The sequence below is a fragment of the Ascidiella aspersa genome, chromosome 7 (assembly GCF_963924565.1).
Source record: "Ascidiella aspersa chromosome 7, kaAscAspe10.2, whole genome shotgun sequence".
In the NCBI taxonomy this organism is placed as follows: Eukaryota; Metazoa; Chordata; class Ascidiacea; order Phlebobranchia; family Ascidiidae; genus Ascidiella; species Ascidiella aspersa.
In genome coordinates, this window is record NC_139453.1 from 9,136,218 (window position 1) to 9,163,287 (window position 27,070).

Below are 27,070 nucleotides of genomic sequence, written 5' to 3' on the forward strand. Positions count from 1 at the left end.
GTCATTTTATGTAAACAAATACACAAAAAACAAATAAAACCGTGCGCATTACGAGTGTGGCGATAAAACGCGCACTCAATTGTAAAGATAACATTTTTATATTCCAGTATATAACTTAACATATGTAACTGTACACCAACTCACGGGTGCCGTTTCCATTGCATTTGAACTTGAACTTCCACTTTGATTTGTCATCATGAATCTGGCATAACCTCCTCCGCCTGAGCGGCAGAGAAAACAAAATTTTAAATTTCATAATTGAAGTATTACAATATATATATACAATGCGTTACTGTAAACAGGAATAAACCTTATAATCATGCAGCCTGTGATACACCGGTGATAAATTCTTTTAAGCAACTGTGAAAAAGTGGTCTGGTTTGTGCCAAGCAAAATTATTCCTTACTTTTGCTTGTTTTGTGAACAGAAGGAATGAAAAGAGCTGTGCCTAAACTCTTTAAATATTGAAAATCAAACAAAAAACTTATGCCCGGTTGTATTTAGAAAATGAAAATAAAAGCCTATACAGAAGTATAAGGTGGGTTATTTTGAACGTCTTGAATATTTCTTTATTCATTTTTACCATGGGTAAAAAAAAAATTCGATATATGTCGCGGTTTAACGGTATTATTAAAATGCTATTTTAAATGTCATTCTAAATATTTTTTCAACTATAGGCTTAACGCTATGGACGAAGTATTTTCCTATAACTAGCTATATGATCGTATCTAGCCATATGATACTCCTACGTAGAACACTCACAATATAACGCAAAAGATTGTGTGTTTATCGTGTAGTTTATACTAAGTGCGTTCAAAGTCAATCACCCAATAAACACAATCAGCAGAATAACTGTTTGGTAGGTTTCATGCTTAACTGCAAAGGTTTATTTACCGATGGGAACATTTCCACTGTCTTCTCCACGGATGAAAGCACAGTCGCTGCGATGCCAGCCCTTACTTTTCACATCGTCACCGAACGCCCAGTTCTCCACACAAAGACCACAGCTGTAAAATAAAAATATATTTTGCCTTTTGATAATAGTAGGCACCTAAAGCATGTGGCAGTTTTGTAAACATATCTTTGATTTAAGCGCAAGCCAATTCATTAGAGTCAAATATCAAGTCAATAATATTTTGTTCGAAAGACGTTTGGAAACAGCAACTTAAGTGATGACTACTGTAGCGTATTTTACAACGTACTTTGAAATGAAAATACTTGAAAATACAGTCTATTTCTTGCGCCATTTAAGGCGTCGGACAGCGCCGTACGCCGGGGTCAAACAACGTTAACTTCTTCTAATCTCCGCCAGCCACGTTCCTATACGTATCGCGCGACTTCGCGAATGGCGTGGTCCAAAGGCAAATCGCGCATTACAAAAAACCTGTATGTTGTACTGTACTGTACGTTACTTCGAAACGACCATACTGTACTGCACTGTATTCTACGTTCTAATCTTCCTCTTAGTGTAGTTGCTTTATGCACATGCAATTATGATTGAAGTCTTGTTTCAATTTATTATGTTTTCTGCAAGCTCATTTTCTACTCGTTTCGTTGCCCGTAAAATATACTAAGAAAATTACAATTTTCAAACTAAGAAATGACGATTTCAGTTGAATATATGTGCAGCTGAAGTGAGCGTGAATATGGTCAACAAACGACACAATACATAGCGAAACACAAAAGAGTAGAAATGTGTCATGGTTGGTTTTATATGAAGTATGGGATTGCATAAAACATTAAATTCACAACAAAAAATGAAAGCATCGTAGTAGGGCACCTAACGAATTGATTGGCGTCTATAACTAAGAAGGCGTGCTCCCCGGTTGAATAGACAAAAACAGGTGTTTTAAATTTATTATTGAACAGTTTATTTTCTTCCGTTTGTGTTACCACAATGGTAAGTTGGAATGTAAACAACTGTAACGATTCGAGACTTGACACACGGCCATGCTTTCAATGCTTTACAGCGGCGGCAAAGCGGAACCCAGCAACACTCTTCTCTAAACCACACAAAACCAATCATTTTTCAAGGTTAAACCGATGAAGCTGTGCTATTAGTCTTGAACAAACTGGTTTAAACTGGAACCGCTTGGTCTCGATCCAACTGGTTCAATCTGGAATTAACTGGTCTTCATCCAACTTCAACTGAACCAACGTGTGTTTAAAGGTTGGCCTTTCGAGTTTCGATACCAGTTTTAACGTAAAAATACGACAATGGCTAAAAAATGTGTACTTCACAAAACACACGTTGTTTAGAAAACAGCGAGATTGCAACTGACTACAATCCGTTTTTGTCTTAACAGCATAAGTTGAAATTATTTGTATATTAAAGCCCTATTTCCACAGTCACTTGAAAAGCAGGGCTTAAAGCGGAAAGCAGGGCACGTTTGCCTTGTGTCAAAAAAACATATCATTATCCTTTGTGTGGTGTAATTTAACTGTTAGGGCTTGATTATTGAAATTTTTTTACAGCCAGTTGATAAAACCATAAAAATACCCCGAGTCATAGCCTGTAAAGACCTTACCAAAAATGACAAATTCCTTTGTAAGTCAATTCGGTGCAAGGTAAATATTGGTAGAAAACAATAGCGGGTTCAACGCGAAAGGCGGCGGGCGCTTCATCCTTTGAACGCCTGACTGTTGATCGGCTGTACTTTTCCGCTATATATTGGACCTAACAGGGCGACAGAACCCACCAAACAATCTATCACAACATTATGTGATGACGCCACCAAGACTTGTCTTTATTCGAAGCAGCATTTAAAAGGTGAACTATAAGAAAAGCGGTGTCGGTGTTCCGAAGTTGTTAGGCTCCAAGCGTAAGCCTGTGTTGCAATACAAGCCAGGTTTGGGTGTGTCTTAACTTAAAATTTCATTTTTCTTGCTGTAGAGCTATTGTTTAGTCGTGTTTGAGGTTTTAAAGTTGTATGCAGCAAATAGTAACTTTTAAACCGACTCCGCTGTTTTTTACTGGTGAGGCTACGGGAAGTTTAAATTAGTTAGGCAGCGGAATGAAAATAGTTCCAAGCGGATGAATACGATTAATCTAACCCATTCGATAATTTAGTGTTTTAGTAAAAAGTTAATGGTTTAAGGTCTGCTTACAATAGCGAATAGTTGTTTATACAATGGCAGTTTGCTTTGTTGACATGACATAAAGCCGAAATTAAGGTCAGTTATAGTTTTTTGTGGTTGCAGCGTTTACAGGCAAGGTAAACCTTAATGCGTTTTTTTACGATTCGTTATCTTGCGACTGTGATGTGCACTATTCACAACTATGTTAAAGAGCATGACAAACAAAAAGAGCAATTCTCCAAACAGTCTGTATTTTTCCGACTGGACAGGCGCAACCTGTAGTTTAACTGACTTAAACAAGGTACGTCTAAATGTTGCAATATGCCTTATTATTGAACAAGTGTCTTTTAACCCACGACCCAAAAGCTGAAAAGGTTGCATGCCGACTGCAGATGTTATGATTATGTTCATTTTCATTTGTGTTTGACTGTATACGATTACGTCACAGATTTTTGCTTTTGCTTTTTCTGTAAAACCAAATGCAAGTGGGAGTACAAAGAACAAAGAGCTAAAATAAATGGGGGGCAATATTGATAGACATAGTTTAACTTCAGTACCAATAATAATCATATTTACATACGATTTTATATTAGTAGAACTTTAAATCAATATCATTCCATTAGTAACTTGGTAAAACTGGGTTACTAAATATGAAGTACTATTTTTAGCCTTCATAAGTAAGCTTATTACACTTCAAAAAGATAACAATAATCGCATTTTAAAATTTCAGAGGGGGGAAGTAGTTTTCTTTATTATTGGAGTAAAGTGTCGCTTTCACTGCAACTCCCGGCATTCTAAACTATATGACGTAACAATGGCATATTTAACAATGCAAATGTTAGACTTCATTATAAACATCGATCGCGGTACGGTATAACAAGAGCGTTATATTTAGCGTTAACTCACAAAATTGTTAAGAGCGGTGACCGCATAACTTTCTGGAATCTGTCCCTTACCGGAATACCCGAATAGGGACCAGACTTGCTGAAGCTCGAAAGAATTAGTTAAAAAAGTCGCATTTGATTTGATCTACGGCCACATATATTGTGTTGCCAGGAAATAGGCTTTATCTTAGGCGGTGTTAAACTTGCGAATGGTTTTGAGTAGATTACTTTCGGACTTGTTGTTTGGTTGTCGAACTTTAAGCGGCAAGGGTAAAGTTTAATGCACTTCTGCTGCAAAACAGGCCAAGTGAGTAAATTATAACTTACATCGAAAAATCGCCTGTACCACGTGGTTTGTTGCCCATAGTGGTTTTTAGGTATTGTATGCAGCAAAAGAGAGAGTTATTTGGACTTACACGACTCTGCTATTTCTTTTCGACTTTAAGTTTCACGAATTAAGACAGCGGAATGAAAATAAAGTGCAGGAATGCAAATATATTTCAACAATGTCGAAAAATATTGAGAGTAATGCTGTTTGGATCGCGTTACCGGTTCGCTATCTCGTGACTGTTATGCCAAGCATTCCGAACTCGTGGAAAAGCGCGACAAAGGTGAGTAATGCTCCTTACGATGTGATTTATTTCGGGTTCAATCAACTAGTTCTACAATATTAAACTTGACCCTAACACATAAAACAGTTTTACGGCCATTGCTCACTATCAGATTTGATTAAGAGCTGTACATTTTTCACCCGCCATGGCTCACGACCACATTGCTTAATAACTACACAGTTTTTACAAAACATGCCTCAAAAGCTGCCTGCAGTACACAGTTACATTTTTATCGAATGTGTTCGACTGTTTAGTATTACGTCATAATCAAGATTTTTACCGTCACAACAAATACGTAAATATATAGGTACGTAACTGCTCGCTAGCCGATACTTCTGTATTAACTTACGGTTTGTATTTGAATAACTGCAAAAAAAAGTATGAAAGCCGTTATTTAAAATAACAACCTGTTGAGTAAAACCGAAATTACTTAAAATGTTTACTGTACTCAAAACGATTTTATTGGCATCTAAAACAAATTTTCACCAATAGTGTGTGGGTGGTGGGTCCGTTTGAACGTGGCATTATACACAAGGATGTTAATTTTAGCAAATACGTCGTTTACCAAAATAGCAACGAGAGGTATTCATTCGGATACATTGATTTTCAGGGGCTTTCCTTTTCGTAAGTATAGTGTTATTCATTTAGCCACGGCCTAACCAAACGGTTTTGCAAAACATACCTTTACTTTATAAAGTAATTTGCCGATGACTGTTTTGTTAATTTGTCAAGAAACAGGGTTAAAGGTTAAACAACGAATTTCGTTATAGTAGAATCTACTGCAGGAGAGATAAAAAGTGATTAACCTACCAACTATTTTATTTTATGCTGGCACCACGTTTTTTGCATATGGTAGAACCACCTTTAATCGAGGACCGTACTTCCTCGAAAAAAATGTACTGCGCAAATAATTGTTTTTGTGGGTAATAATATATTACAGCCAAGTTAGTCGAGTACTGAACTAATAAAATAACTTTGTTCTTTAGTACAAAAAATGACCGAGACCGGAATTGAATATTTTTGTTCACAAAACGTCTGCTTGTTTTTGTGCAACGTTTATACACAAAAAAACTGGCTTGTGCACATTATGGGGAACACTGATTCAAAGCTAATCGTGAGTCATGGGTAATGCCGTTGATGCACGGGAAAAAACTAGGGGGATTTCTACAGCTTTTGAAATCCACAACAGTTTGGGATTTTGGAAGTTTTCTAAAACTCGACGAAATACTTTAGGCTGTTCAAAAGCGTCCAAATACCATAAGCGTTAACAAAGTTACGACGCGTTATTAAACCACTAGATTCAAAATCTAACTGGAATCCACGTAAATGTCTTGTAACTTCAGAAGATGTCAAGGGAATCCTACTCGATAATTTTTTTTAACTACAAGCATCACGTGCGATCGACCAAACTTTCGCATAACCATTTAATACTGCTAATTTCAAGTAAGCGTGACCTGTTGAATCATCGTGTCATTATTATAAATGACTCGCGTGTTTTAATTAATTGGAAGCGACTGTTGGACCGGATCGCTCTTTTACGCTTGGGCACCCATACGTGACTGTTGATTGATTTGGATTAGGGTTGGGGTTAGCGTTTGGGATTGGCTTTGGGTGGTGGTAGTATTACATTTAAATTTTCGAGTTTGGCATAATTTTAATATTTTTTTCGGGACTAGATCTAAATTACTTCGTTAGCTGGGTAAATGGCCTCAGGAGGAGCCGATTGGTTAATTGCTCTGATCGCTTTTTAACGCTTGCACAGTGAGTATATTTCGATTTAAACTATACTTAGGTATCCGGTTGAATTGGCCTTTTTAATTAATTAGCTTTCCTTACGGGTGTTTGGAAAGCTAATTAATTACGGGTGTTTGGAAAAACAGGCATGTATTTACGACGCGCAAAGAAAGGGAGTTTGCAGGAAATTATCAATCATATAGATGCAGTTCATTAATATAAGGTTCACCCGTTTTATATGGCCACGAGCCTGTGACATACCCGAGGTTATCAACTTCATACACAGATTTGATAGCCAACGCAGGCGATGCCGACAATTAATTTAGGCGTTTTTTTGGAAAATATACAATCATAAACTGCACGAAAAATTAGGGACAAAGTACAAATTTGTGTTATGTAGTAAAACTCGGGCATTGTGTCAATGGATGACCGATAATATCAGATCAGAGCAGATGGCCGATACCCGATCCGATAATTAATAAATATGAAAATTATGAAAATTTCAAGCTTGGTCGGCAATCTAATTTTAGCGTTTTTACCAAAGGAAAAATTCTCATGCTCAAGCTAAAAAGGCCTATCAATCTTGCAAAAAATTCCTTCGCACGTTTTACTTGTTATCTATTTTTCTAATTTCATCACAGTAATAACGTTAATCGACATCGCAGTGGACGAAGGAAATACGCAAAACGGTAACGAAAATAACAATTGAATCAGGAAAAAGAAGAATTCAAAACGTATAACGTGGATCTAAGTAACAAACCCAAAAAATCTAAGTAACAACCCAAAAAGTGTTGAATACTATGCGTTATTCCCTATATGGAGTTGGAATTAATAGAGTCAAAAAAAGTAACCGATATTTGGGGTTAAACCACGAACGACACGTCATGTGCCATATAACGGCAATTCGTTCTCACGCGATCAGAGGATCATGACGCCAAGGTGCCTGAATGATTCTTGCGCAACACACAACTCTCCGTAAACATATACCCGAAGGTTCTAGGCTAGCCTAAGCAAATCGCGTGCAAAGCGGGCGGAATGAACAACAAAAACAGGATGTTGTACAACTATCATGGATGTTACAACTATCATGGATGTTCTCCAATGGAAATAGCTATAGCTATGGGTTTATCACATGTCAGGATCAAGTTATACTAAATGACTAAACTGGTCGTTTCTTTGACCACAAAATCACGAATTATTCTGCAAATTAGCCCTACACAAAAAAGCCGCTATAGGAATTAAATCGGCAATTTAAATTTGGCGCTTTGGTGAAATGGTGACACTTTCTACCAAAGAAAAATGACGACCCTTTCTACAAAAGAGTGTTTTGTTTCAGATGAAGTTCAGAATACAGAAATCGTGTGTTGTTTAAACATCTCTCTCTACATTCAGTTCGAAAATAAAATCCTCAACGACAGAAACTGCAAAAGTCAATTCAATACCTGGGACTCAAAAGGATTATAGGTCAGTAAAATAAAGGGTTTTGCCGATATTGTGATATGCGCGACTGGCTAAACAATTGGGTCCGTCAGAACGATTATATCAAACAATTAGCACAGGTAAATATATCCAATATCCACCAGGGATGTCCGATTGTATTGATTTACCTTTGCTCGATTGATAGTTGGATGTTTTCAGTGTGAATTTTCAAGCAAAAAATATGCATTTCGATAAACATGAACAGATTTGTTTTGCCAGTTTAGTCCAAAATAAAATAAACATCGATTTGCGAAGTTTTTAAAAGAATTTCCAATAAATCTTAAAAATTACAAAAATTAGCAAATGTCCAAGATATGTATATACCATTTGGCTGTTGATAATTCTACAATGACTGGCTTGGAAAAGGAAAACTATTTAAATGGCATAACCAACACCGCACATGCCGTAAAAGGCAAATGAAAATGTCCCAAGCCTAAAAACAACCGAGTAAATGTTTTTTTATCCCCGGAAACTTAAGTGGTAATTCGACACCGTATAGCTGCGCCTGCGCGTCAATAGACAAAAACCCTACAGAAGGGGTTCTTTACCTGGGTTCCATGGACCCCTTGGGGAAACGTGAACTAGTTATAGGGGGTGCATTAGGGCCTAATTCAAATATTAGTGTAGGAGTTCCAAAATAATCAGTTTTCAAAGAGTTTAATTAAAAATAAAAGTTTTTCCCTGAATGTAGATTTAGTCTCCATTTCACTTACATTTTTCGGACAAGAAACAGCAGATCAGCAGATTTCTAAGTTCTATTTGTAATATGATGTAAATTTATGGCGTCTACCGTGGTCCAAGCAAAGAAAAAACAAATTTTACAGCTCCCAGGTAAAAAAAGTTTAAGAACCCCTGCCCTACGCAGCATACAGTAGATTGGTGATTTCCAAACGGCGATAAGGATATACAACTCCCTTATGCTAGTGTTACCCTGGTTATGGGGTTGTAGGCGCATGTGCCGTGCGCATATTTGGCAAGGGGGCCACGACACGTGCCCAGTGCATATTGTAATGTTGGACGAAATCAAACTCCGTATTGTTTACGCGGAATTGGGACCATTGTACTGCACTACAGGCGTGTACTATTACAATGGTAGAATATGGAAACATGTATTGGAAGTATATTTAGCCAGAGGAATGCGCAAATGTTTGTCCACCACCAAGTTATGCACTCGGTACTGTCGTCAAAACCGTAAAGAACTTAACGACAATTTCACCCGGCACTCGACTGAGAAACGCAACCGAATGTAACTCGATAGAAAACGAAACGACTGCCAAAAGCTGTAATTGCACCTGGGCAGGTTTCAACTTTATATTTGAAAGTAAAAGCGTTTTGTCAATGAGTTATGTGTTGCAATTTAGCAACGAACAATTCTCGTTAAAGGTATATACTGGACTGGCAAAAAATTGGGTTCTTTACAACGATTATATGAAACAATTCGCAGAGGTAAATATATCAACAAGGGATGCCCGATGTTATCAAGTCGAAACTGATGTTTCTATTAAGTGGAGTGGTAGTAACCTTGCTCTTCCGATACTTGAATGGTATCAGTGTAAATTTTCAAGCAAAAATACGCATTTCGATTAACGTGAACAGATTTGTTGAGCCAGTTTAGTCCTCCGTTAAAAACTATGTCTTGAACGATTTGACAATTTTTAAAGAATTTCCTATAAATCTTTAGGCAAAAAATAACAAATGTCAAAGATATGTAAATATCATTAGGCTTTGGATAATTTGCCAACGACTGGCCTGAAACAAAAAAAAACGCTAAAGGGGCATAACAGTACATGTCAGGAAAATACAAATTAAAGCCCCAAAACGACTAAGCAAAGGTTTAACATCCCGCAAACTCAAGTGGTAATTGGACACCGTAGCTGCGCGTCAATAAATAAACGCCCTACAATGCGTTTTTTTTATCTGGGGTTCATGGACCCCTTGGGGGAACGTGAACTAGTTTTAGGAGGTCCATTAAGGCCTAATCCAAAAATTAGTGTAGGATTAAAAAGTTATTATTTTTCAAAGAAAAGATTTTATTTAAAAATAAAACGTTTTCCCACTGAATGTATATTTAAACTCTATTTCACATTTTACATTTTTTGGACCGAAAACAGCAGATGTCTAAAGTTTATTTGTATCATGACGTTATACCTAAATTTCGTTGCCTATTGTGGTACAAACGAAGTAAAAACAAATTTTAGGGGTCCGAGGTAAAAAAGTTTAAGAACCCCTGCTCTACAACATATACAGTAGATTAATGTAGCCAAACGGCGATACAGATATACCTCCCTTTTGCTAGTGTTGTCCTGGTTACGGGCCTGTAGGCGCATGTGCCGTGTGCATTTAGCGAGGGGCCACGTGCCCAGTGCATATTGTAACGTTGGACGAAATCAAACTCCGTATTGTTTACATCGCGATAGACCCAGACGCTCATTGTACTGCAGTACAGGCGTGTACTATTACAATGGTAGAATATGGAAACGTGTATTGGAAGTATATTTAGCCAGCAGGAATGCGCAAACGTGTGGCCACCACCAAGTTATGCACTCGGTACTGTCGTCGAAAAATCAGCGGCATTTTTAAAGAACTTAACGATAATTTCACCCGGCACTCGACTGAGAAACGCAACCGAATGTAACTCGATACAAAACGAAACGACTTCCAAAAGCTCTAATTGCACCTGGGCAGGTTTCAACTTTATATTTGAAAGTAAAAGCGTTTTGTCAATAAGGTATGTGTTGCAATTTAGCAATGAACAGTTCTCGTTAAAGTTGGCTTTGCATGATCGTATAAACCCACTGACGTGTTTTGATTGTTGAAAACAAAGCACACCTTGGTAATTGAAAGGCTCTTAAATTAACGGTCCAAACATCGCCGTCACAACACATTTTATTTTTCAGTTAAAAATTGCTTAAGTTTATGTATAAAAATTAAAGGCTCCTAAAACTTGGCATAACCCAGCTGATTCAGGACTAATTTTTACCAAACAGAGCAGCAAATCAAATTATGGTTGCAAACAACATTCGCGTATGCGACATTTCTAATCCACAAAATACAGTATAAGTGAAACTGCTCAGACGAAAATCTATATCTGTAGAAATCAGTAAATAAGTTTTAGTAGCAAAATTAAAAAAAAATCAATAGTTGAAATTTCTAAATTATTTGTTTTGCTATGATTCGAAATGCTGTTTGTGTAAGAAGGGGTATTTGGAAAACCCTAGATATATATTTTCTAGTCTATACATTTAAAAATCATTGTACAAACTCACAAATCGTGTGCTGGAAACACCCCAGTGCAGTAGTTGAAATCGATTAAGTATTTCAAATTCAGACGAAAACAAGCCGTTTGTCTGCGGCGTGGGAAAATAATTATGTGATCCACTGTTAACCTTCATAGACCAATGGCCCCGCCTATGACGCAATACCAGAATTTAATCAAAACAGGCTTGTCGAAAAAAACGCCCCTTTCTGACTTTTTCAAAAGCTACTGTAAACAGCGAATGGCAATCTGCCAAGATCCCACAGTTAAATGACATATTTTTGGTCGAGTCCTAGTTTAGATGTCGTTCTACTTTGCGTGAATCAATTTTTTCTAAACCTTTTTATTGGGATTGCAAGAAAATGGTTCCGAATGGTCGAAAAAAGCTGAGAAAACGATTAGGTCGAGTTAAGAAGTAGGAAAATTACCTCCAACTAGTTGATATGTTACTTGAAAAATTATGCTAAGTTTTTGAATGTCTTGTGAAACGTTGCTTTGTGTTGGTGGGACTTGGGACTGCTTAGACTTGGGTTGCCTGGATCTGGTGTCATTGGCCTACGGTTGACTTTGAGTAACCTCAATGCGTAATTCGTCCCTCAGAGAGTACGATCAACCCAATTAAAAGTGGAATGTTGCTATAGAAACGTCTTGTCAAAACACCGTGGAATGTTGCTATGGAAACGCCTAGTCCTAGTCAAAACACCAACAATGTAAAATTCAATCAATCTAAGCTAAAACATATCGCAATCGGCATGATTGATCACCTAAGTCAACAGTATCCAACCTGCGGCCGTCCATGAATAATATTATGCGACCGTTTCAAGTATGTGTTGGCGGCCGTGCCTTTGCTGGCATGCGTTAATGGTTGATACGCTAAATGCAGATTAGAAATGTTTACGACTTTAAGGAGTGCAGTTAATTAGATCAATCTGCACTATAACAAGTTGATATCATTGATTGATTGATGCAAAAACAGTATAGAAGATGCGTAACAATCTGAATTGTGATGTCACATAAAGATAAAATAGGAATTAGTGATTGATGCATAATTAACGACTGAGAGTATGAAGACGTGTTTTATGCGAGTTGTGAAAGGGATTAAGGCAAAACTATGCGACAGGTTGGGCGGTTATTATAGAAAGCCTTACATTATCGAATTGTGTAAGCAATTCTTAAACTGTTATTGAGCAAATTGAGAGAAAATACATCGAGGATTAAAAGGCAAGACACAAAAAAATTCGGTAATTACCAAAAACCAAAAAAGATTAAATCATAAACCACAGACAGTAGGCCCAGGGTCCCAGGTCAACCAACTGGGTACCATCCTGGAACTGCATGCGCACCGTTTTGACGACCAGCCGCTCAGCTGCGTCACGTGTCACATTTAAAAACCCAATAAACGCATTTTTTCGCGCTTAGCGCGATTAGACTATACTTCAGTTTTTTTTTTACGCGAGATCTTTAGAAAACAACAAGCATGTTTAAGAATAATTGTTTTATGACGTCACGTTATGATTCTTTCTGACTTCATCTCTGAAAAAATTGTACTGGTAAAAAAAATCCGAGAAAACGATTAGGTCGAGTTAAGTTAACGTCTAAAAATCTAGTAAACTATGTGAGTTGGAAAATTACTCCCAACCAGTTGATTCGTTACTTAACAAACATTAGTTCAATTTTTAAATGTCTTGCGTAATGTTGCCTTGTGTTGGTGGGACTTGGAACTGATACAAACAAGCTCTTCTAAGTGGATAAAATGTTCGCTTGAAAGGGTAAAAAGCCAATACTTGGATTGTCTGAAACTATGTAACTTCGCTGAATCTGGTGTCATTGACCTACGGTTGACCTTGAGTAACCTCAAAGCGTAATTCGTCCCTCAGAACGTAAGACCAACCCGATTAAAAGTGGAACGTTTCTATGAAAACATCTTGTCAATACACCACCACTATTGACACTGCAAAATTCAATCTTTTTAAGGTGCAAGCATATTGTAATCGGCATGTGATTGATCACCTAAGAAAACGCTATTCAAACACTTCGCTCTTAACGGTAATTGATGTAAGCAAACACTACAGTTGATCGGTAGTACTAGTTATCCTATAGAACAGAACTAACCGCTCATAGACCTTTAGGTGTGTTTCAATTAGGCGAAACAGAATTATAATGGTTCTAATCAGCCCATACAAAGGGCAGATTAGGATACAAACACTTCGGGATTCCAGTACTTTGAAAATGACATTCAATTAAACGACCCTAATTTGTATTGAACCACCCCAATAGCTGGTAGTAAGAAAATGCCGCTAATCTGATTAAGTCATATTGCTGAGAATAACTCTAAGGTTTTGTCAAAAAATAATTATAAAAAATATCCACTTTCTATCCGTTGCAAAATATTCATTCCGTACTTAAAAAGCGTTTGACTGCCTGTTTTGCTATTATGCGACAGTCCCGTATTTTTTTCAATCAAAACCATCTCTACAAAAAAGCCTGACATAGAAGGAAAGCAGTATAATGTTAAAATTAGCTGCGAGAGTTCAGATTGGCGGTTCAAATAAGACTTTTTTGGCCGGCGACAAATCGCAGGTTTAGTGGATCGTTCTTGTGCAGGGGTTCTCAACCGTGACCCTTGGCCCCCCTGGGGGGCCACGGAGAGGTCATTGGGGGGCCACGGGCATATCTCTTTAGCTAGATTGTACTATTGCAAAACCCAACTACACAAGTGTCTTTATTTATAAAATTTGCCTGTTAATTTAAATTTGTGATTTTATTATGACCTTTCTTGTAACGTATTTTAACTCGTTTTTCTGACACGTTCTTTGATTTTTTGGCCAGTAGTTTAACGTAGAATATTGTATCCTTTTACTGCGTTTTATCGCGAAGTGTTACGCGAGTGACAGGTTTGGATAAAGGCCTGTCGCTGTGGCGAAACAATTACTGTGTTGCTTTATATGTAGTGAAGTGGTGCGGCGGCAGCCAATTACTTGTCAATACCCTTCGCCTAATTTTTAAGTTTCCGTCAAATGTTGTTGGGCGAGCGACAACATTTGACGAACCAACGTGAAATGCCAGGTGCGGCGATTAAGCAATTTCCTTAAATAGTTGAACAAGCGGGGATGCTTATAAAGAGGTCTGACCGGATTGTATATTCAGTTTCAATAGCATGGAGACTGAATTGCTTCGTCCGACAAAATGGTGTTAGCGCTCCAAGAAAGCGTCGTTTTAATTTAGTTCGATTTGATCTTTTAGGTTTTCCTTCTATTTTGTATACTCAGTCTAGGTCAACAAAAAATTTAATAAAAACTTCAATTTACGTTTGAAATTTGGGAAGATACGAAGCACACCCCCGATACAACTTAAGCAGAAAAAGTGGTCAATACAATGGAATCCTCTCCGGAATTTAGTTATGACAATTTTAGCCAAACGACGCAATAAAACTAACCATACGGGCGCTGCCACACCCTGACTTATTAAACAAAGCTTACGGCCCCTTACTGCTTTGTTCAGTCCATTGTTTGTTATTTGCGGTATTTTGTTGGTAATAGATTTGTTGTTTTATCAACTGAAAGCGTATTGCCGCAAAGTCACGGATACAGCGTTTTGCTTTCGAGACCAATGCGCTTAACAGTGGAAGGTTGCTATGTAAAGCTCTTACAAATTACGACATTTTGCACCTGTTATCACACGTCCAGTATTGACACTGCAATAATTTAATCAACCTAAAGCGAAGCGAACCTATAAAGGCATGCAATTGACTATCTAAGAAAAAACGCTATTCAAAACCACACATCACTGAACGGTAATTCGCTTATTAAGCCGCTATAGTTGTTTGAAGGGTAAGGTAAGTACTTATCCTAAAATTAGAACACCACCTCGCACGTTATAATGCGATTTGGACAATATTTGAATGGTTCAAATTGTCCTATAGAAACGCCAGATTAGGATTTAAACACTCTCTGGAATCAATACGTTTTTAATTTAACAACCCCAAAGCTTATTTGCTTTGTTATAGTTAGCTGAGAGCCTACGTAAGGGCGCCACAAGCCATAAACGAATGAGAAGCAATGTACAATTTAAAGTACGCGAAGACATTTAAGCGACTTGGATTTGGCAAATAGGTGACGCAAGGAGTAATGTACAATCCAGAAATAACGACGTTTTAGGCCCTCGCTGTATGTGGTTTGGCTTGCCAGTTCTGGCCCCGACTCTTAAACAAACATGCAACGAGCGCCGCGAAAATCTTCGTCCTACTGTTTCATATTAGATTACTCATACCGCACGATCGCGCCTGTCTAGGCTGGCTACTTAGTCGTGCATAAACATTTCGAATGACCTTTTGATTTTTTAGTTACCATCTTAACAATAATATGATTAGGACATTTTGGCTTTGAATAGACAGCATCGCTTAACAATGGAACCATAACTTTTCCAAATGAATTTAAACTTGACGAATTGAAATTACTTTAGCAAAGTTTTCAAACAAGCTAAGCCACATATTAAATGACAGCCGAAGAATTAAAAGCGGCCCAGAAATGAGTGGAGCCCAGCATCGACTTGTTATCGGGGCAAGCAACCGTTCGGGACTTTTGCGGGGTGTATTTAACCTGATCTACACGGCGTGCAAGGTAATGAACAACGCCCAAATTATTGTCAACGCCTCAGTGCCCACAAACATGATTTCCAGACGGACTTCAATGCCGAAAGAACAGCAACAATAAAAGTTATGTAAACTAAAAAACGAAATGATCAAAATCGTTAGTTGCAAAATAACAAGACGGTTCCTTATAAGTTTTCCCCGTTCCCGTTTAAACAAGAAAAGTCCGGTGCTTTTACAAATTGGACACATTTCGTCTTTTATGTTTTTATTTATATTTGCGGATGGAAACAATTGCCGGGTTCGTTTACTAGTTAAGACCACAATGGAGATTTATTGATGACCGGTAGTTCCTATATGCGAGATGTGGTATAGTTTAGGGTAGGAATTAGGAAATTTATCGATTGCGTTTGACTGTTGCAATTACATCACTAGTAGGTTTTGAGGTTCGGTCTTGCGCACGTAACCGGCTTCTACAACTATTAACGTTTAACCCATTGTTTGATCTTTGTTGCACTCTGTAGGCAATGAATTTGTTTTTTACCAACTCAAACAACTTAAGCGGGTTGTCGCAAAATCACGGGTTGCGTTTACGCAAATGCGTTCCTAAGAAACGTAAAGTTAAATGCCTTACGGAAAAGTGGAACCATGACTTTACGACAAAAACACACTGATTGTCCGCAAATTGACTCGCGGGCCAGTGGGCAGTGGGCTAAAAAAACACTGGGCTAAACAATGCATCAAGGACAATGGCGTGAAATGCAAGTGTGCTTTGACGGTTGCGGAATTTGAACCCCATAAAATAGCTTCCGTAAACAGTAACCGGATAGGAGACTGTTGACATGTTAAATAGTGTTTCCAGAGAAGGGGCGGATACATCAGGCTAAAAGGGCTTGCGAATCAGGCTTGCGAATTACGGAAAAATTGCGTCAACCAGATGATTCGCTCCTTGACGAATATTGTAAAATTTAATGTATCTAGTGTGTTTTTTTACGATCGCGGATTTTGAACCTCATGAAACTGTTTACGCTAACAGTAATCGGAGAGACTGTTAAATAGTGTTAGCGCATCCAGGGCGGATCCAGGGGCAACGTGGCCATACTGTCCCCAAGCTGCATTCTTTGCCTATTTTACCTACGAAAATGAAATAATGTTTTGTTCTCCGCGTTTTCTGTTTCATACATTTCTTGGCACGTTTTGATAAAATCGTTTCAGTCCAAAGGTGCGCGAATCGATGTAGCATATGTATTGAAGGTCCTATAACGAACCTACAACGTAATAAACGTTAACAAAATAAACGAATGCCTGATGTAGTGGTTCTTAAACTTTCTGCCATGCCGCACCCCTTTCAAATCATCAAACAATTCTCGCACCCTGTTTGTAGAATTGCTTAAACAACAAAACCATTGTAATTTTATTTCTATACAAGTAACTGACAACACTGCAACACGAAACCAAAATGTGAGTCAGATTTACCTTAAATTACAGTAATACATTTCTGTGTATGATTCAGCATTCCCGCGCACCCTTGACACAGTTCTCGATACCCAGCACCCGTGGTTAAGAAACCCTTGTTCGAAAGTTACTTCGTTGTGACGTCTTCTCAGATTATTTTTTAAATTTTTTGGTCGCCAAAGCTTCACTGTTGTACTTAGGCTTAGTATTTGGGTCACCGAGTAAAAAGGTTTAGAAAGACTGGTGTAGCTAACCAGAAGAATAGCGTCACTTGCAATTCTTTCGTTGCGCTGCTAAAAACCTGGGTATTTCGCTACAAGAACGGTGAGTATCCGACAGTGGTGTGTAAATCACACCAAGGATTCCAAACAACGAATCATCTGCCGGCGTTGCCATGGTTAAGAGGTTGTACGGCCGCCCATGTGCCGTGTGCATTCCGCGAAAGTGTTGTGTGCCGCGTGCAGAGCGTATCGTACAACAAAGCGTTGTCGCAATCGTTTCTTGTGTGTCCAATGCAGAATGCGTCGTGTACGATTACAATATAGCCTCACTTATTGTTGAGTATATTTAAACGGAAAGAATGTGCGAGTCAGTAACACAGCGCCTTTGCACTCGGCACTAGTCAGCAAAATTCGCGACCACAAAATCAGCACACACAAAACTTTTTCGTCCTGCACATGACGGGGGTCTTTAACCGGATCCCCGTGGGGTGGTGTCCTGCCAGTGTTTTCTAACGATAAAGTACGAAAGCTCTTAACGTTTACAGGCGGTTACAAATCGGTTCTTGTCTGCGCATTGTTCGTCGAATGCCCAGGCAGACGCACAGTAGGATAACATTCAATAGGCTAAAATCGTCACACCGTGTGACAAAATAGCGCTCCCGGCTCGCTGTCGCTTTGTTAATGCCAGAATCGGAAATCATTCATTTGCCCGGTGCTGTAAGTCGTTGTGTGTCGGTCGGCTCGATTCGGATAACTGTGACGCATTTTCCGCAAGTTTTGCTGCGACACCTTAGCCTTATTGATCTTGTATAACTGTACTTTATAGAAAAAAAAAACGCTCTTCGACTTAATTTCGTGTACTGTACACGAAAGGTATAACTTTGAAAGGGCGGCGCCCACACTTTGATGAATTACTATAATGTATTCAACCTTTCTGTTTACAATAAATCCTGTAGGGATTTTCCAGGCAACTGAGAGAAAACATGCAAAAATTATTGCAGACTAGAACGTTCGATAGACCAGAAAAACCGCCCAAAAAACAAAAAAAACAGCAATGATCTGGGCCGGAGTGGCTTGGTAACGTAACATGCCACGGCAAACAAGGAAATAAAAGCATAAGGTAATGCTCGAGGTGTAATTTGAGTCGTCATGTAAACCATTTGACGCGCGTAACTCTTCATCAAAGTAGAACCCCAAGGTGCCGATCCGCCATTTCGCATTGCACACATCTCGACACGCATTGAAGAACAATACGCGAGAACGTCATTAGAACGTCGGCACGGGCCGATTTCGTTTTAATTTGACAAGGCGCAAGAAGACGCTCATATCCTTGTCAAGGTTTCCTATAGATAGTTGGTGCCTTTTTTCGTTTTTTTTTCGGCTTGTTCGGTTTACTGCGAGGTGTTTTTCGTTAGTTGTACAGCGGCAGCCTCACGTGATAAATCTGTAGTCATACAATATAGGGAAAGGCAATTACAGCCTTTTGTGCTTATCATGACATTGAAAAGAGGTGGAATGCTATATATATACTGCTCATTAAATATTCTGTTGCTACCAGGCATAGTATATTTAAAATAGGTTCTTCTGGCATATATTTCTTTAATCAACGTTTCGGCTTACTATCCGGCAAGCCTTCGTCAGGGACTAACACACAAAGCCAACAGGGCGCAAAGTAAAATCACACAAAGAAAAAAGGAGATAAAAATGTGCGAGACGCGTTCAAAATACAAAGCGATAAAACAACGTTCAAAATAGAAAGCGATAAGACAACGTTCAAAATAGAAAGCGATAAAACAACGTTCAAAATAGAAAGCGATAAAACAACGCACAATTTAGTGGTTATCTTTTAGCACCTGTCGGCACGGCGCTGGAAACAAACCGTTTCTCTAATAAAGCAGGTTTTTCATAGGACATATCGAGTCCATTATTGGGAGAGAAAAAATGCTTTTATTCGAAACCCCAAAAAAGGGTTTACCCGGTCATTTGTTGTCACATACCTGAAAGCCGAGTTTTAAAATTTGGCCCGAATTGCAATCAATAGTTCGCAGGGTGTTTTCCTGTGCCAAGCTAAAACGCATCTCAAAAGCGGTCATTTGATTTATAGCACTTCCAGTCTTATTAGTGTGTGTAAGATGATTTCTACGTATCACAGTATTTCAAAAACAAAAGCCGACTTAAAAAGTAGTCTTCATTAAAAATCGCCAGGGCGAAATAAATCGCCGAATTGGACCGGCCAGCGAAGTTTTAAGAGCCCTTTGCAAAAAGGCCCAAGTTGTTTTGTTATACACAGTAGTAGATTATAGCAACAAACACACGATGGCGTAAAATGTGATGACGCGCAGCTGAAGGGTATGGGCTAACTTGCGTGGGATGAGGTAATTAAACAACATACTACTTCGATCTTATAGTCGTGATTGTCGTGAACCTATTTGCAAAAATGCAGGAGTGCTGCGGCACACTGTGGCGCCTTGACATATTTTAAATTCATTTAGTTCCAAGTTTTTACTGTTTTCTTAAGCTTTAGAGGCAATTTTGTGTACGATGATGGCGCAACAATCTCAAATGTTTTTCTCTCATTGTGTAAAGCTGATGTGTGCAGTTTTAATTTTGTTTTTGGTGACGCATAACAGTTTTACCACTTAATACAAGTAAGGGTGCCGCGAACTACTTGTATTTTATGTAGAGTGCCGAAAGCCAAATATGGTTGTGAACCACTGATATAGTACCTGGAAAAAGCGGTTTGCCGGGCGGAAGCAGTAGGGTTCAAAAGTCACTCCTTTTTTAAAGTTTAGGTCTATTTTAATCCTCTGCGTTTATAGGGCCATTAAGTTTGCCAATTAAGGGGTCATACCGCCAGCCGTTACCAATAAAACGCCATTAATGCTTCCACTTAAGTTGATGTTCTAGCCAGTCGTGTCTCAAGTCAGCGTAAGAAATGTTTAAACTATAAACAGATGCCGAAACATTGCGCCTGGGTAGAAAACATCGATTACCTATTAACACGAATGACGTTTATTCGGCTTTAGTTTGCGCTCAACAACGTAATCAAATAGATGCGGTGCAAATTCGAGGGTGATAAACCTTACCGTAAACATTGTGAATGTGCGGCATGTGATTTTAGGAAAACACACTAAGAATGATAAGTGGCATATTCTCTAGATTTTAAGCGTAATAAAAATTATTATTTAAGTACGAACAAGCTCATAAGGCATGTAATTCGCCTATTTCATATTGGGGTGGAACTAACACCTGAAAAGCAAGAAATATTGTAGCAGATCGAATGGTAAAGAAAGACAAATTGCTTAAACCGGTATAGGTAAAGCTACACTTTTACAGCTTGTGGTACTATTTGCGGTTTCATGATTTAATGTATAGGCATGATCATTTGGTTGAAGGCATAAGGCTATATCTAGATTGATAGATTGCATCACAGTAACTCGATCTAATATATGTACTTAATTTCGCAGGCCTTAGCAAATGTAATACGAACAGTTGGCAACGGAACATGCATCAAACATCACTGAACAACAAATGTATTGAGACGTTAAACACAGCGAAAATAACAACGATCGAAGCAACCAATCGCCAATATATAGCTATTCGGTTCAAACCATTCTTAAAAAGTGAACAGTTTTAAGCTCTATTTTTACTAGAAGTCGGCGCGAACCCATTCTTTTATGAAGAATTTTACGATAAGTTATTGATCGTGATCCATAGTATCAAAGGTATTCCCAATTTCCACAAATGTAAACTATCTAGATTAAAGCGACCACTGTTGTCAAATACAGACGGTACAGCCGAAAAGGCCAGTGATCCAAGTTCAGAAAAGTCCTTCTTACAACATGCCTAACGCCTATTACCCCATTACTGCGAAATCCTTTTCGCTATTTCGGCCGCCGCAACACAATATTATTTAATTGCAGTTGTGCTGCCAAGAGAGTGACTCATTGCCGCTTAGGTTATGCAACGTCGCTTCTAAGTCTATATTGCAAGAGTAAAATCAACAACAAGACAAGCCCAAGAAAATTCGTAGCCTATATAATTTTATAGTCTATAGTCGCAATATTTTTTTTTAAGTAAAGATCGCAAACGCTTAAAATGATGTTAAAGAAAACGAGTTAAAAAAGCGCCAAATGGAACGAGTGCTGTTGGCTTGGGCAAATTAATCACTAACCGGCAACATGCCCAAATCAGTTCAGTAGGAGTTCCAGTGCGAAGGGGCGACTAACCTCTGGTGGAGAATCCTTTTATTTAACAAGAAAAGGCCCGGAAGCAATCAGAATTTGTTTACAGTTGCGTAGGATGGCGACATTCTAACACAAAAGCATTGGGATAGACGCGCCTTGTTAATTAAATTAACCTTAGCCGCCCATCAAAATATACTTGTAAATAAAAACCTGCAGTGAGGAAAAATACGCAAAATCTCGCAAACTTAGCGATAGGGAGATTCAACTGTTTTGGAATGCCCAACAGAATGTCTAGATTAAAAATACGTCTAAAGTGGGCTTTGGAATGCCCTGCAAAATGTATAGATTGAATATACGTCCATCGGGGGCTTTGGAATGCCCAACAAAATGCATAGATTAAAAATACGTCTAAAGGGGACTAAGGTACCCCCATTCTATCTCCCCTTCCATAGATTTAAAGCAAACAGAGCAATTCAAATAAGGGCAGGATTTGGAATGATTAATTAGTCGCAGCCTGGTTGACAAGGGTTTTCCTGCAATCCAAACTGGCCTGTTTATTACGCTGAATTATCTTTTGCTTTGAGCTCTACGAGCCTTACACTTTATACTTTTGCATTGAGTTCTACGTGCAAAAAACGCTTCGCTATTGCTTATTTTTTAAGCCAATCAAAGTGGAAAAAATCATTGTGTTAAAATGGACCTTAAAGCGCCTTCCACGATTTAATGAAGCATTAAGAATCAATCCGTTTTTGCATTTAACGCATTTTACTCTTAACTTAACGTGCTTTGTTGGACTCTCACGTTATATTTTTTGTTATTGCATTGAAATTGTTTTTACATTGTTAAGGTTAAGTATTGGCCTCCAGTGAGTATATTTCTTGGGAAGCGTGACAACGCAATTTTCTTTTGCGCGAATTTTGCGCAACAGGAGCATAAATCAACAACAAAATGGCGGTATTATTGCCGCCGTGTCTTTTGCCGCAGTCCAAAGATTACGTGACGCCGGTTACGCGCGAAACCTGACAACCAACATGCGTCATACCCCTTTTTCCCCAAGCGCGCGAAGCTGATTGTTTGGACCGGCGTTGTCGGCATTTGGGCGCGCCTGCATTCGCGAAATGACGAGTAGTTAGCCCGACAGCACTGCACATCCCGTTGTGTAGAGATGTTTATGAAGTCGAAGAAAAAATTTGAGGTAAGATTGCTTGGGCTGAACGATTTTTAAAATAAAGTTTCTCGCCTAATCATAATGAGTGAATTCGCCGACAGCCGTAAAACGAATTGTAAAAAGGGAACAGAAATTACTCAAACAGTTAGCTTAAGGCCACATTTTTCTCTTTTTTCGACTTGTAGCAATTCGAATTGAGAAAATTTGTAGCAGTGCGAATTGAGAAAATACTTTAAGCGTTTGGTGTAATTGAGTGCTAGGTATTCTGAACTGAAATAAATTTACTGGAACAAATCGATTCTAGACACATTCAGGTTGATTTCAGTGCAACCTCTACGAGGCATGTAGTTTTCTCAGAGGCAATATTTCGTTATTTCTCGTAATGCACCGGCATTTATACCTCTATACACTTTTTACCACGCCAAATCTGCGTTTCGTCCAGCCAAGTTTTGCAGAGTGCTTCTATCTTTGGCCAGTTGAGAAATGTTAGAACTAAGTGCCAATGTTTAGTAGCTGCAAATTACAAATCGTGCTAATGACTGTGTCTCGATATATAATGCAAAGTAATTAAATGATTACAGCTATCTTTTTAATTGAAAAGATTTTTTTTTTTTCAATTGTAATTTAATGAAAGGGCGTATTTTTATGGAATCCAAACCATTGGCACAGGTTTCTGCTTGTCGATCACTGTTCCGCTGACGCGTATATTAACAAATAAAACTGAAAGTGTAATTCAATGACTGTCGCCAAATCTTTAATTACAATATAGGTTAAACTGTGAATTCTGAGTTGCGGAATATTACTACGAGCCACTATATTGCTTTCATCAATGCAATGTAAAGAGTCCTAGAGGCGGCTTATTGCCACGTGGCAGGCTTGCCTTGACTAGCCTGTTTGCTGGGTTGGAAAACAACCTCCGCTCTGTGTGTCGTGTTTACGATGGCACTGCGGCTAAGGCTGTTTAGGGGGCCATTTAGCAGTTATACACTGTATAACTCACTCAAAGATGGTTCAAAGGCCTAAACAATTTGAACGATTTTTCTCAGGCCGCATCCTAGCATTGCGCAACTATTGTGTCTTGTATACGATTCGTTTACAGCAGTCGAAAGTGAGATTGCGCCGATTTAAGAGTAAATGGAACCTATACGTTCGAAGAAGTGCATACTAGGAATATTTAATTGCTAACGAAAGCAAGTTTAAATTTGAAGATAAAGCAAAAAAATGTTATTGGACGGCGGCCGCATTAAAAGTTAGCGCGGGCCTGCTGCATTCTGTCTGCCAATCCATCTCCCCAGCTGTTTTCCTGGTGATTGTTTTTGCGTGCCGCATGACGCAGCAGAAAAAAATCAGCTGGCGTCGCAGCGAATGTTTTGGCGGTGGTTGCTCGGATCGAGTATTTTCTAATCCCGTTCGAAAGATTTCACATCCCAATATCTAGAGCAGTGGTGGGCAATTGTTTTAAAAGCGGGCCAAATAAAAAACTATGTCCTGGAGTGTCGTGTAAAAAAGGGGATCTCCAATACACGTAATACAACGAGTAATTTATTTTAAGAATTTTTAAATATCGTTGTCTTGGCAAGCTGGTAAGAGTAGGAACAGGTGTGGATGTCTTCAAGAGTAATCTATTCAATAAAATATTCTGAAAATGCTGAGCCTTATTTTTGCCTAAGAAGTTTCAGAGCCGTGATCCGGATTATATTGCTTGGCGGACCAGATCCAGCTCGCGGGCCTTAGTTTGCCCAGGTTTGATCGAGATTCTAGACCAGGGGGTGGGCAACATGTTTTTGACAATGGGCCACGTCCAGAGAAAGGGGATTTGAAATGCACACAACTTAGAGTGTGAATCCAAAGATATAGCTATAAACTTTTTAGTTTTGACAAGATGGTAAGAGCAGAAACAAGTGAGGATACTTTGCATGTAAAATTCATTCAATAAAATATTTCAAAATTAAAAAAATAACCTAAAGGCATGTTTCTATTAATAGAGTTCTATAAAAAGTAAGCCGCGGGCCATAGTTTGCCCAAGCCTGGTCTAGACCTTCGCCAAAATAATTAATAGTTTAGGCTTTAAGGATAGTGTAAGGGTTATTACTACCATACATTCATGTTGCAATCGCTAACTAATTTTTCTAATGTTATTTCTAAAAGCAGCACGGTTAAAGCACGCTATCGGCGCCTTACACTTTATAGGTTAAGCCTAAACAATAGCTCGCCTTTCGCGATGTTTCTAGAGGAAGTACACAGTCTGGTCTGCCTTTTCACAGCTACATTGTGCAGAACTAACAATTAAAAAATTTTTTTGAATAGTGTAGTAAATTGGTTTTGTTGTCAACACTTCAGGGCGAACTTAATTTAATCCTTTGGCGAAATAAAGATTAACAAACTCCGCAGGGAAAAGGCGTGTAATCTGGTGAACATCCTTCGGTCAACTCTACCCAAAACTTTTAATATGTGTGCGTAATAATTCAAGCAAACACTCAATAAAACAGATTGCCGCTTCCGCACACTCGGCGGCAAATAGTTTTCTAAATTTCACTTCATCTTGATGACAGACAGTGGTACGCGGTAAAGCCATACTTGCCCTGGTTTTGCAAATAAACTCACCGTGTGTCAACAATGCTCGAAATATAGCGGCTCCATAAGTCAAACCAAAAAAAGCGGTTGGGTGTAAGTGATTTGGTTTAAAAAAAAATCCAAAGAGGTTAAAAAAAACGCCTAAATTTTAAAAGTTGGCTTTAAAAAATCCTAACTGGCAACCCTGTATTCGCTTGCGTTTGTTATGTTGTTTTTTTTCTCTGAACTCCACGTGTTCCGTCAGCTTTTTACCGTTGAATGGATTTAAAAAAGGCTACGTGATCCAAGATAGGAGCGAAAGTCACAAACGAGAGAACAGCGGCCGGTGTACGACTGTACAGTGTACGGACAAGTGCCCTTTTTCCCAGAACGCAGGAAACGTGGGTGCAGGCAGCAAAAGCCGGGCAGTTTGTAGCGCGCGCGTTAGCGGTAGGGTCTGTCGATATACAACCGTGCTGACTGCTGGATGACGGACTTGGGCGCAAAAGACGTGGATCGTAAGGGCGCTTACAGACGTGCAACCAGTTGCGTACTGAGGGTAAAGCAGACGCAGAAAAATTAAGGTAACGTTGCTAAACTTAAAGTTTTAGGATATAGAGTTTCAGAAATCCTGCACCAGTCGTTTACAGTGTTGGAACAAGGGAAGGTCAAACGCGCAAACAAACTGAAAAATCTAACCATTTTTTTTCTTAAAACGAACTGTATCAGTGCGAATAAGTAAAACACGATTTAAAGTACGTTGACTTATAAATATCGACAGTGTCCGGCTGAGCAATATAAATTGAAAAGAAATTGCTTTTACTTTAAGTAATAGGGTTGAGTCTGATTTGTTTTATGTAATATAAAGCAATTAGAATTTAGATGAAAGCTCGCTATCAGTACCTACTTAATTGGTTGCGACACACAAGGTTACATTTTGATGAATTGTTTTTTTAAAGAGCATCGGGGTTGGGGGGGGGGGGTTCTTGTTCAAAAGCTGAAATCTTACAACTAAGAAATAATAACTTAAAGAAAAGCTGCTTTGTTGTTATAACTTTGGAGAAAATAAAGCGCAGTAGAATCCGGTAGGAAAAGGCGTGTTATCTCGTAAATACCACTTAACGTAACCCAACACCCTTAATATGTGTGCACAGTAATCCACACAATCCCTCAATAAATACGCCTCCGTCCGTTGGCTTGTTCGCAGCAAACAGGTTAATATGTTTTACGTCTGCTTTTATCAATAAAAATGGATTGGTTTTTCTCTGTAAGGTAATCAACGACGACCAAAATCGATAGTGTACAAGTTTACTGCACTGTAAAGTTAGTGCATTAAACCTACAGCTTTTTTGTACAATTGAAAATGCACCTGCATGCTCGATATGCTATTTGCGAAAACTTGATTAAGCAACCAGAATAAACAATTATTGCAAGTGTCTCGTAGTTAAACAAGCTCTTACGAAAATAGGCAGATGTGCTGAGAAATAAATTTCATTTAGTTTAGTTAAAAAAATAAACTGACAAAAACGAATAGACTTTACAGCTTATAAAGTTTGTCAGTAAACCGTTTTTTGTTTTTGTTTAAATCTCCTACAGAATTTGCTAAACGATGTTTTCCATACTCTGGACACATCTTATTGGTGGCATTACACGTATTTTTCTAAAAATAAAGAGAGGTAATTGGTGTATCTGTATCACATTACAGACATGCGTAATAATTCTCCTTTTATAATCTAGTAAAGATTAAAAACTGCGCGCGTCTAAAAGTAACGCACACACGCTGCACGTGTCTAACGGTACCGACCGGAAATCGCAAAAATCCTTTTATGGGGATGAAATGCCGATCGCCGCTAATT

General features: G+C 38.5%; 1 protein-coding gene across 1 annotated transcript in view; it reads right to left on the reverse strand.

Annotated features, from left to right (window-relative positions):
• The window catches only part of LOC146137598 (uncharacterized), a 135,285-nt gene that overhangs the window by 85,325 nt on the left and 22,890 nt on the right, over positions 1 to 27,070 (reverse strand). The window contains exons 5-6 of the mRNA XM_083394393.1: positions 895 to 1,007; positions 145 to 221 (exon numbers count right to left, since the gene is read on the reverse strand). Coding sequence (XP_083250519.1) covers positions 145 to 221; positions 895 to 1,007 — 190 coding nt within the window. The remainder of the gene's footprint in view (positions 1 to 144; positions 222 to 894; positions 1,008 to 27,070) is intronic.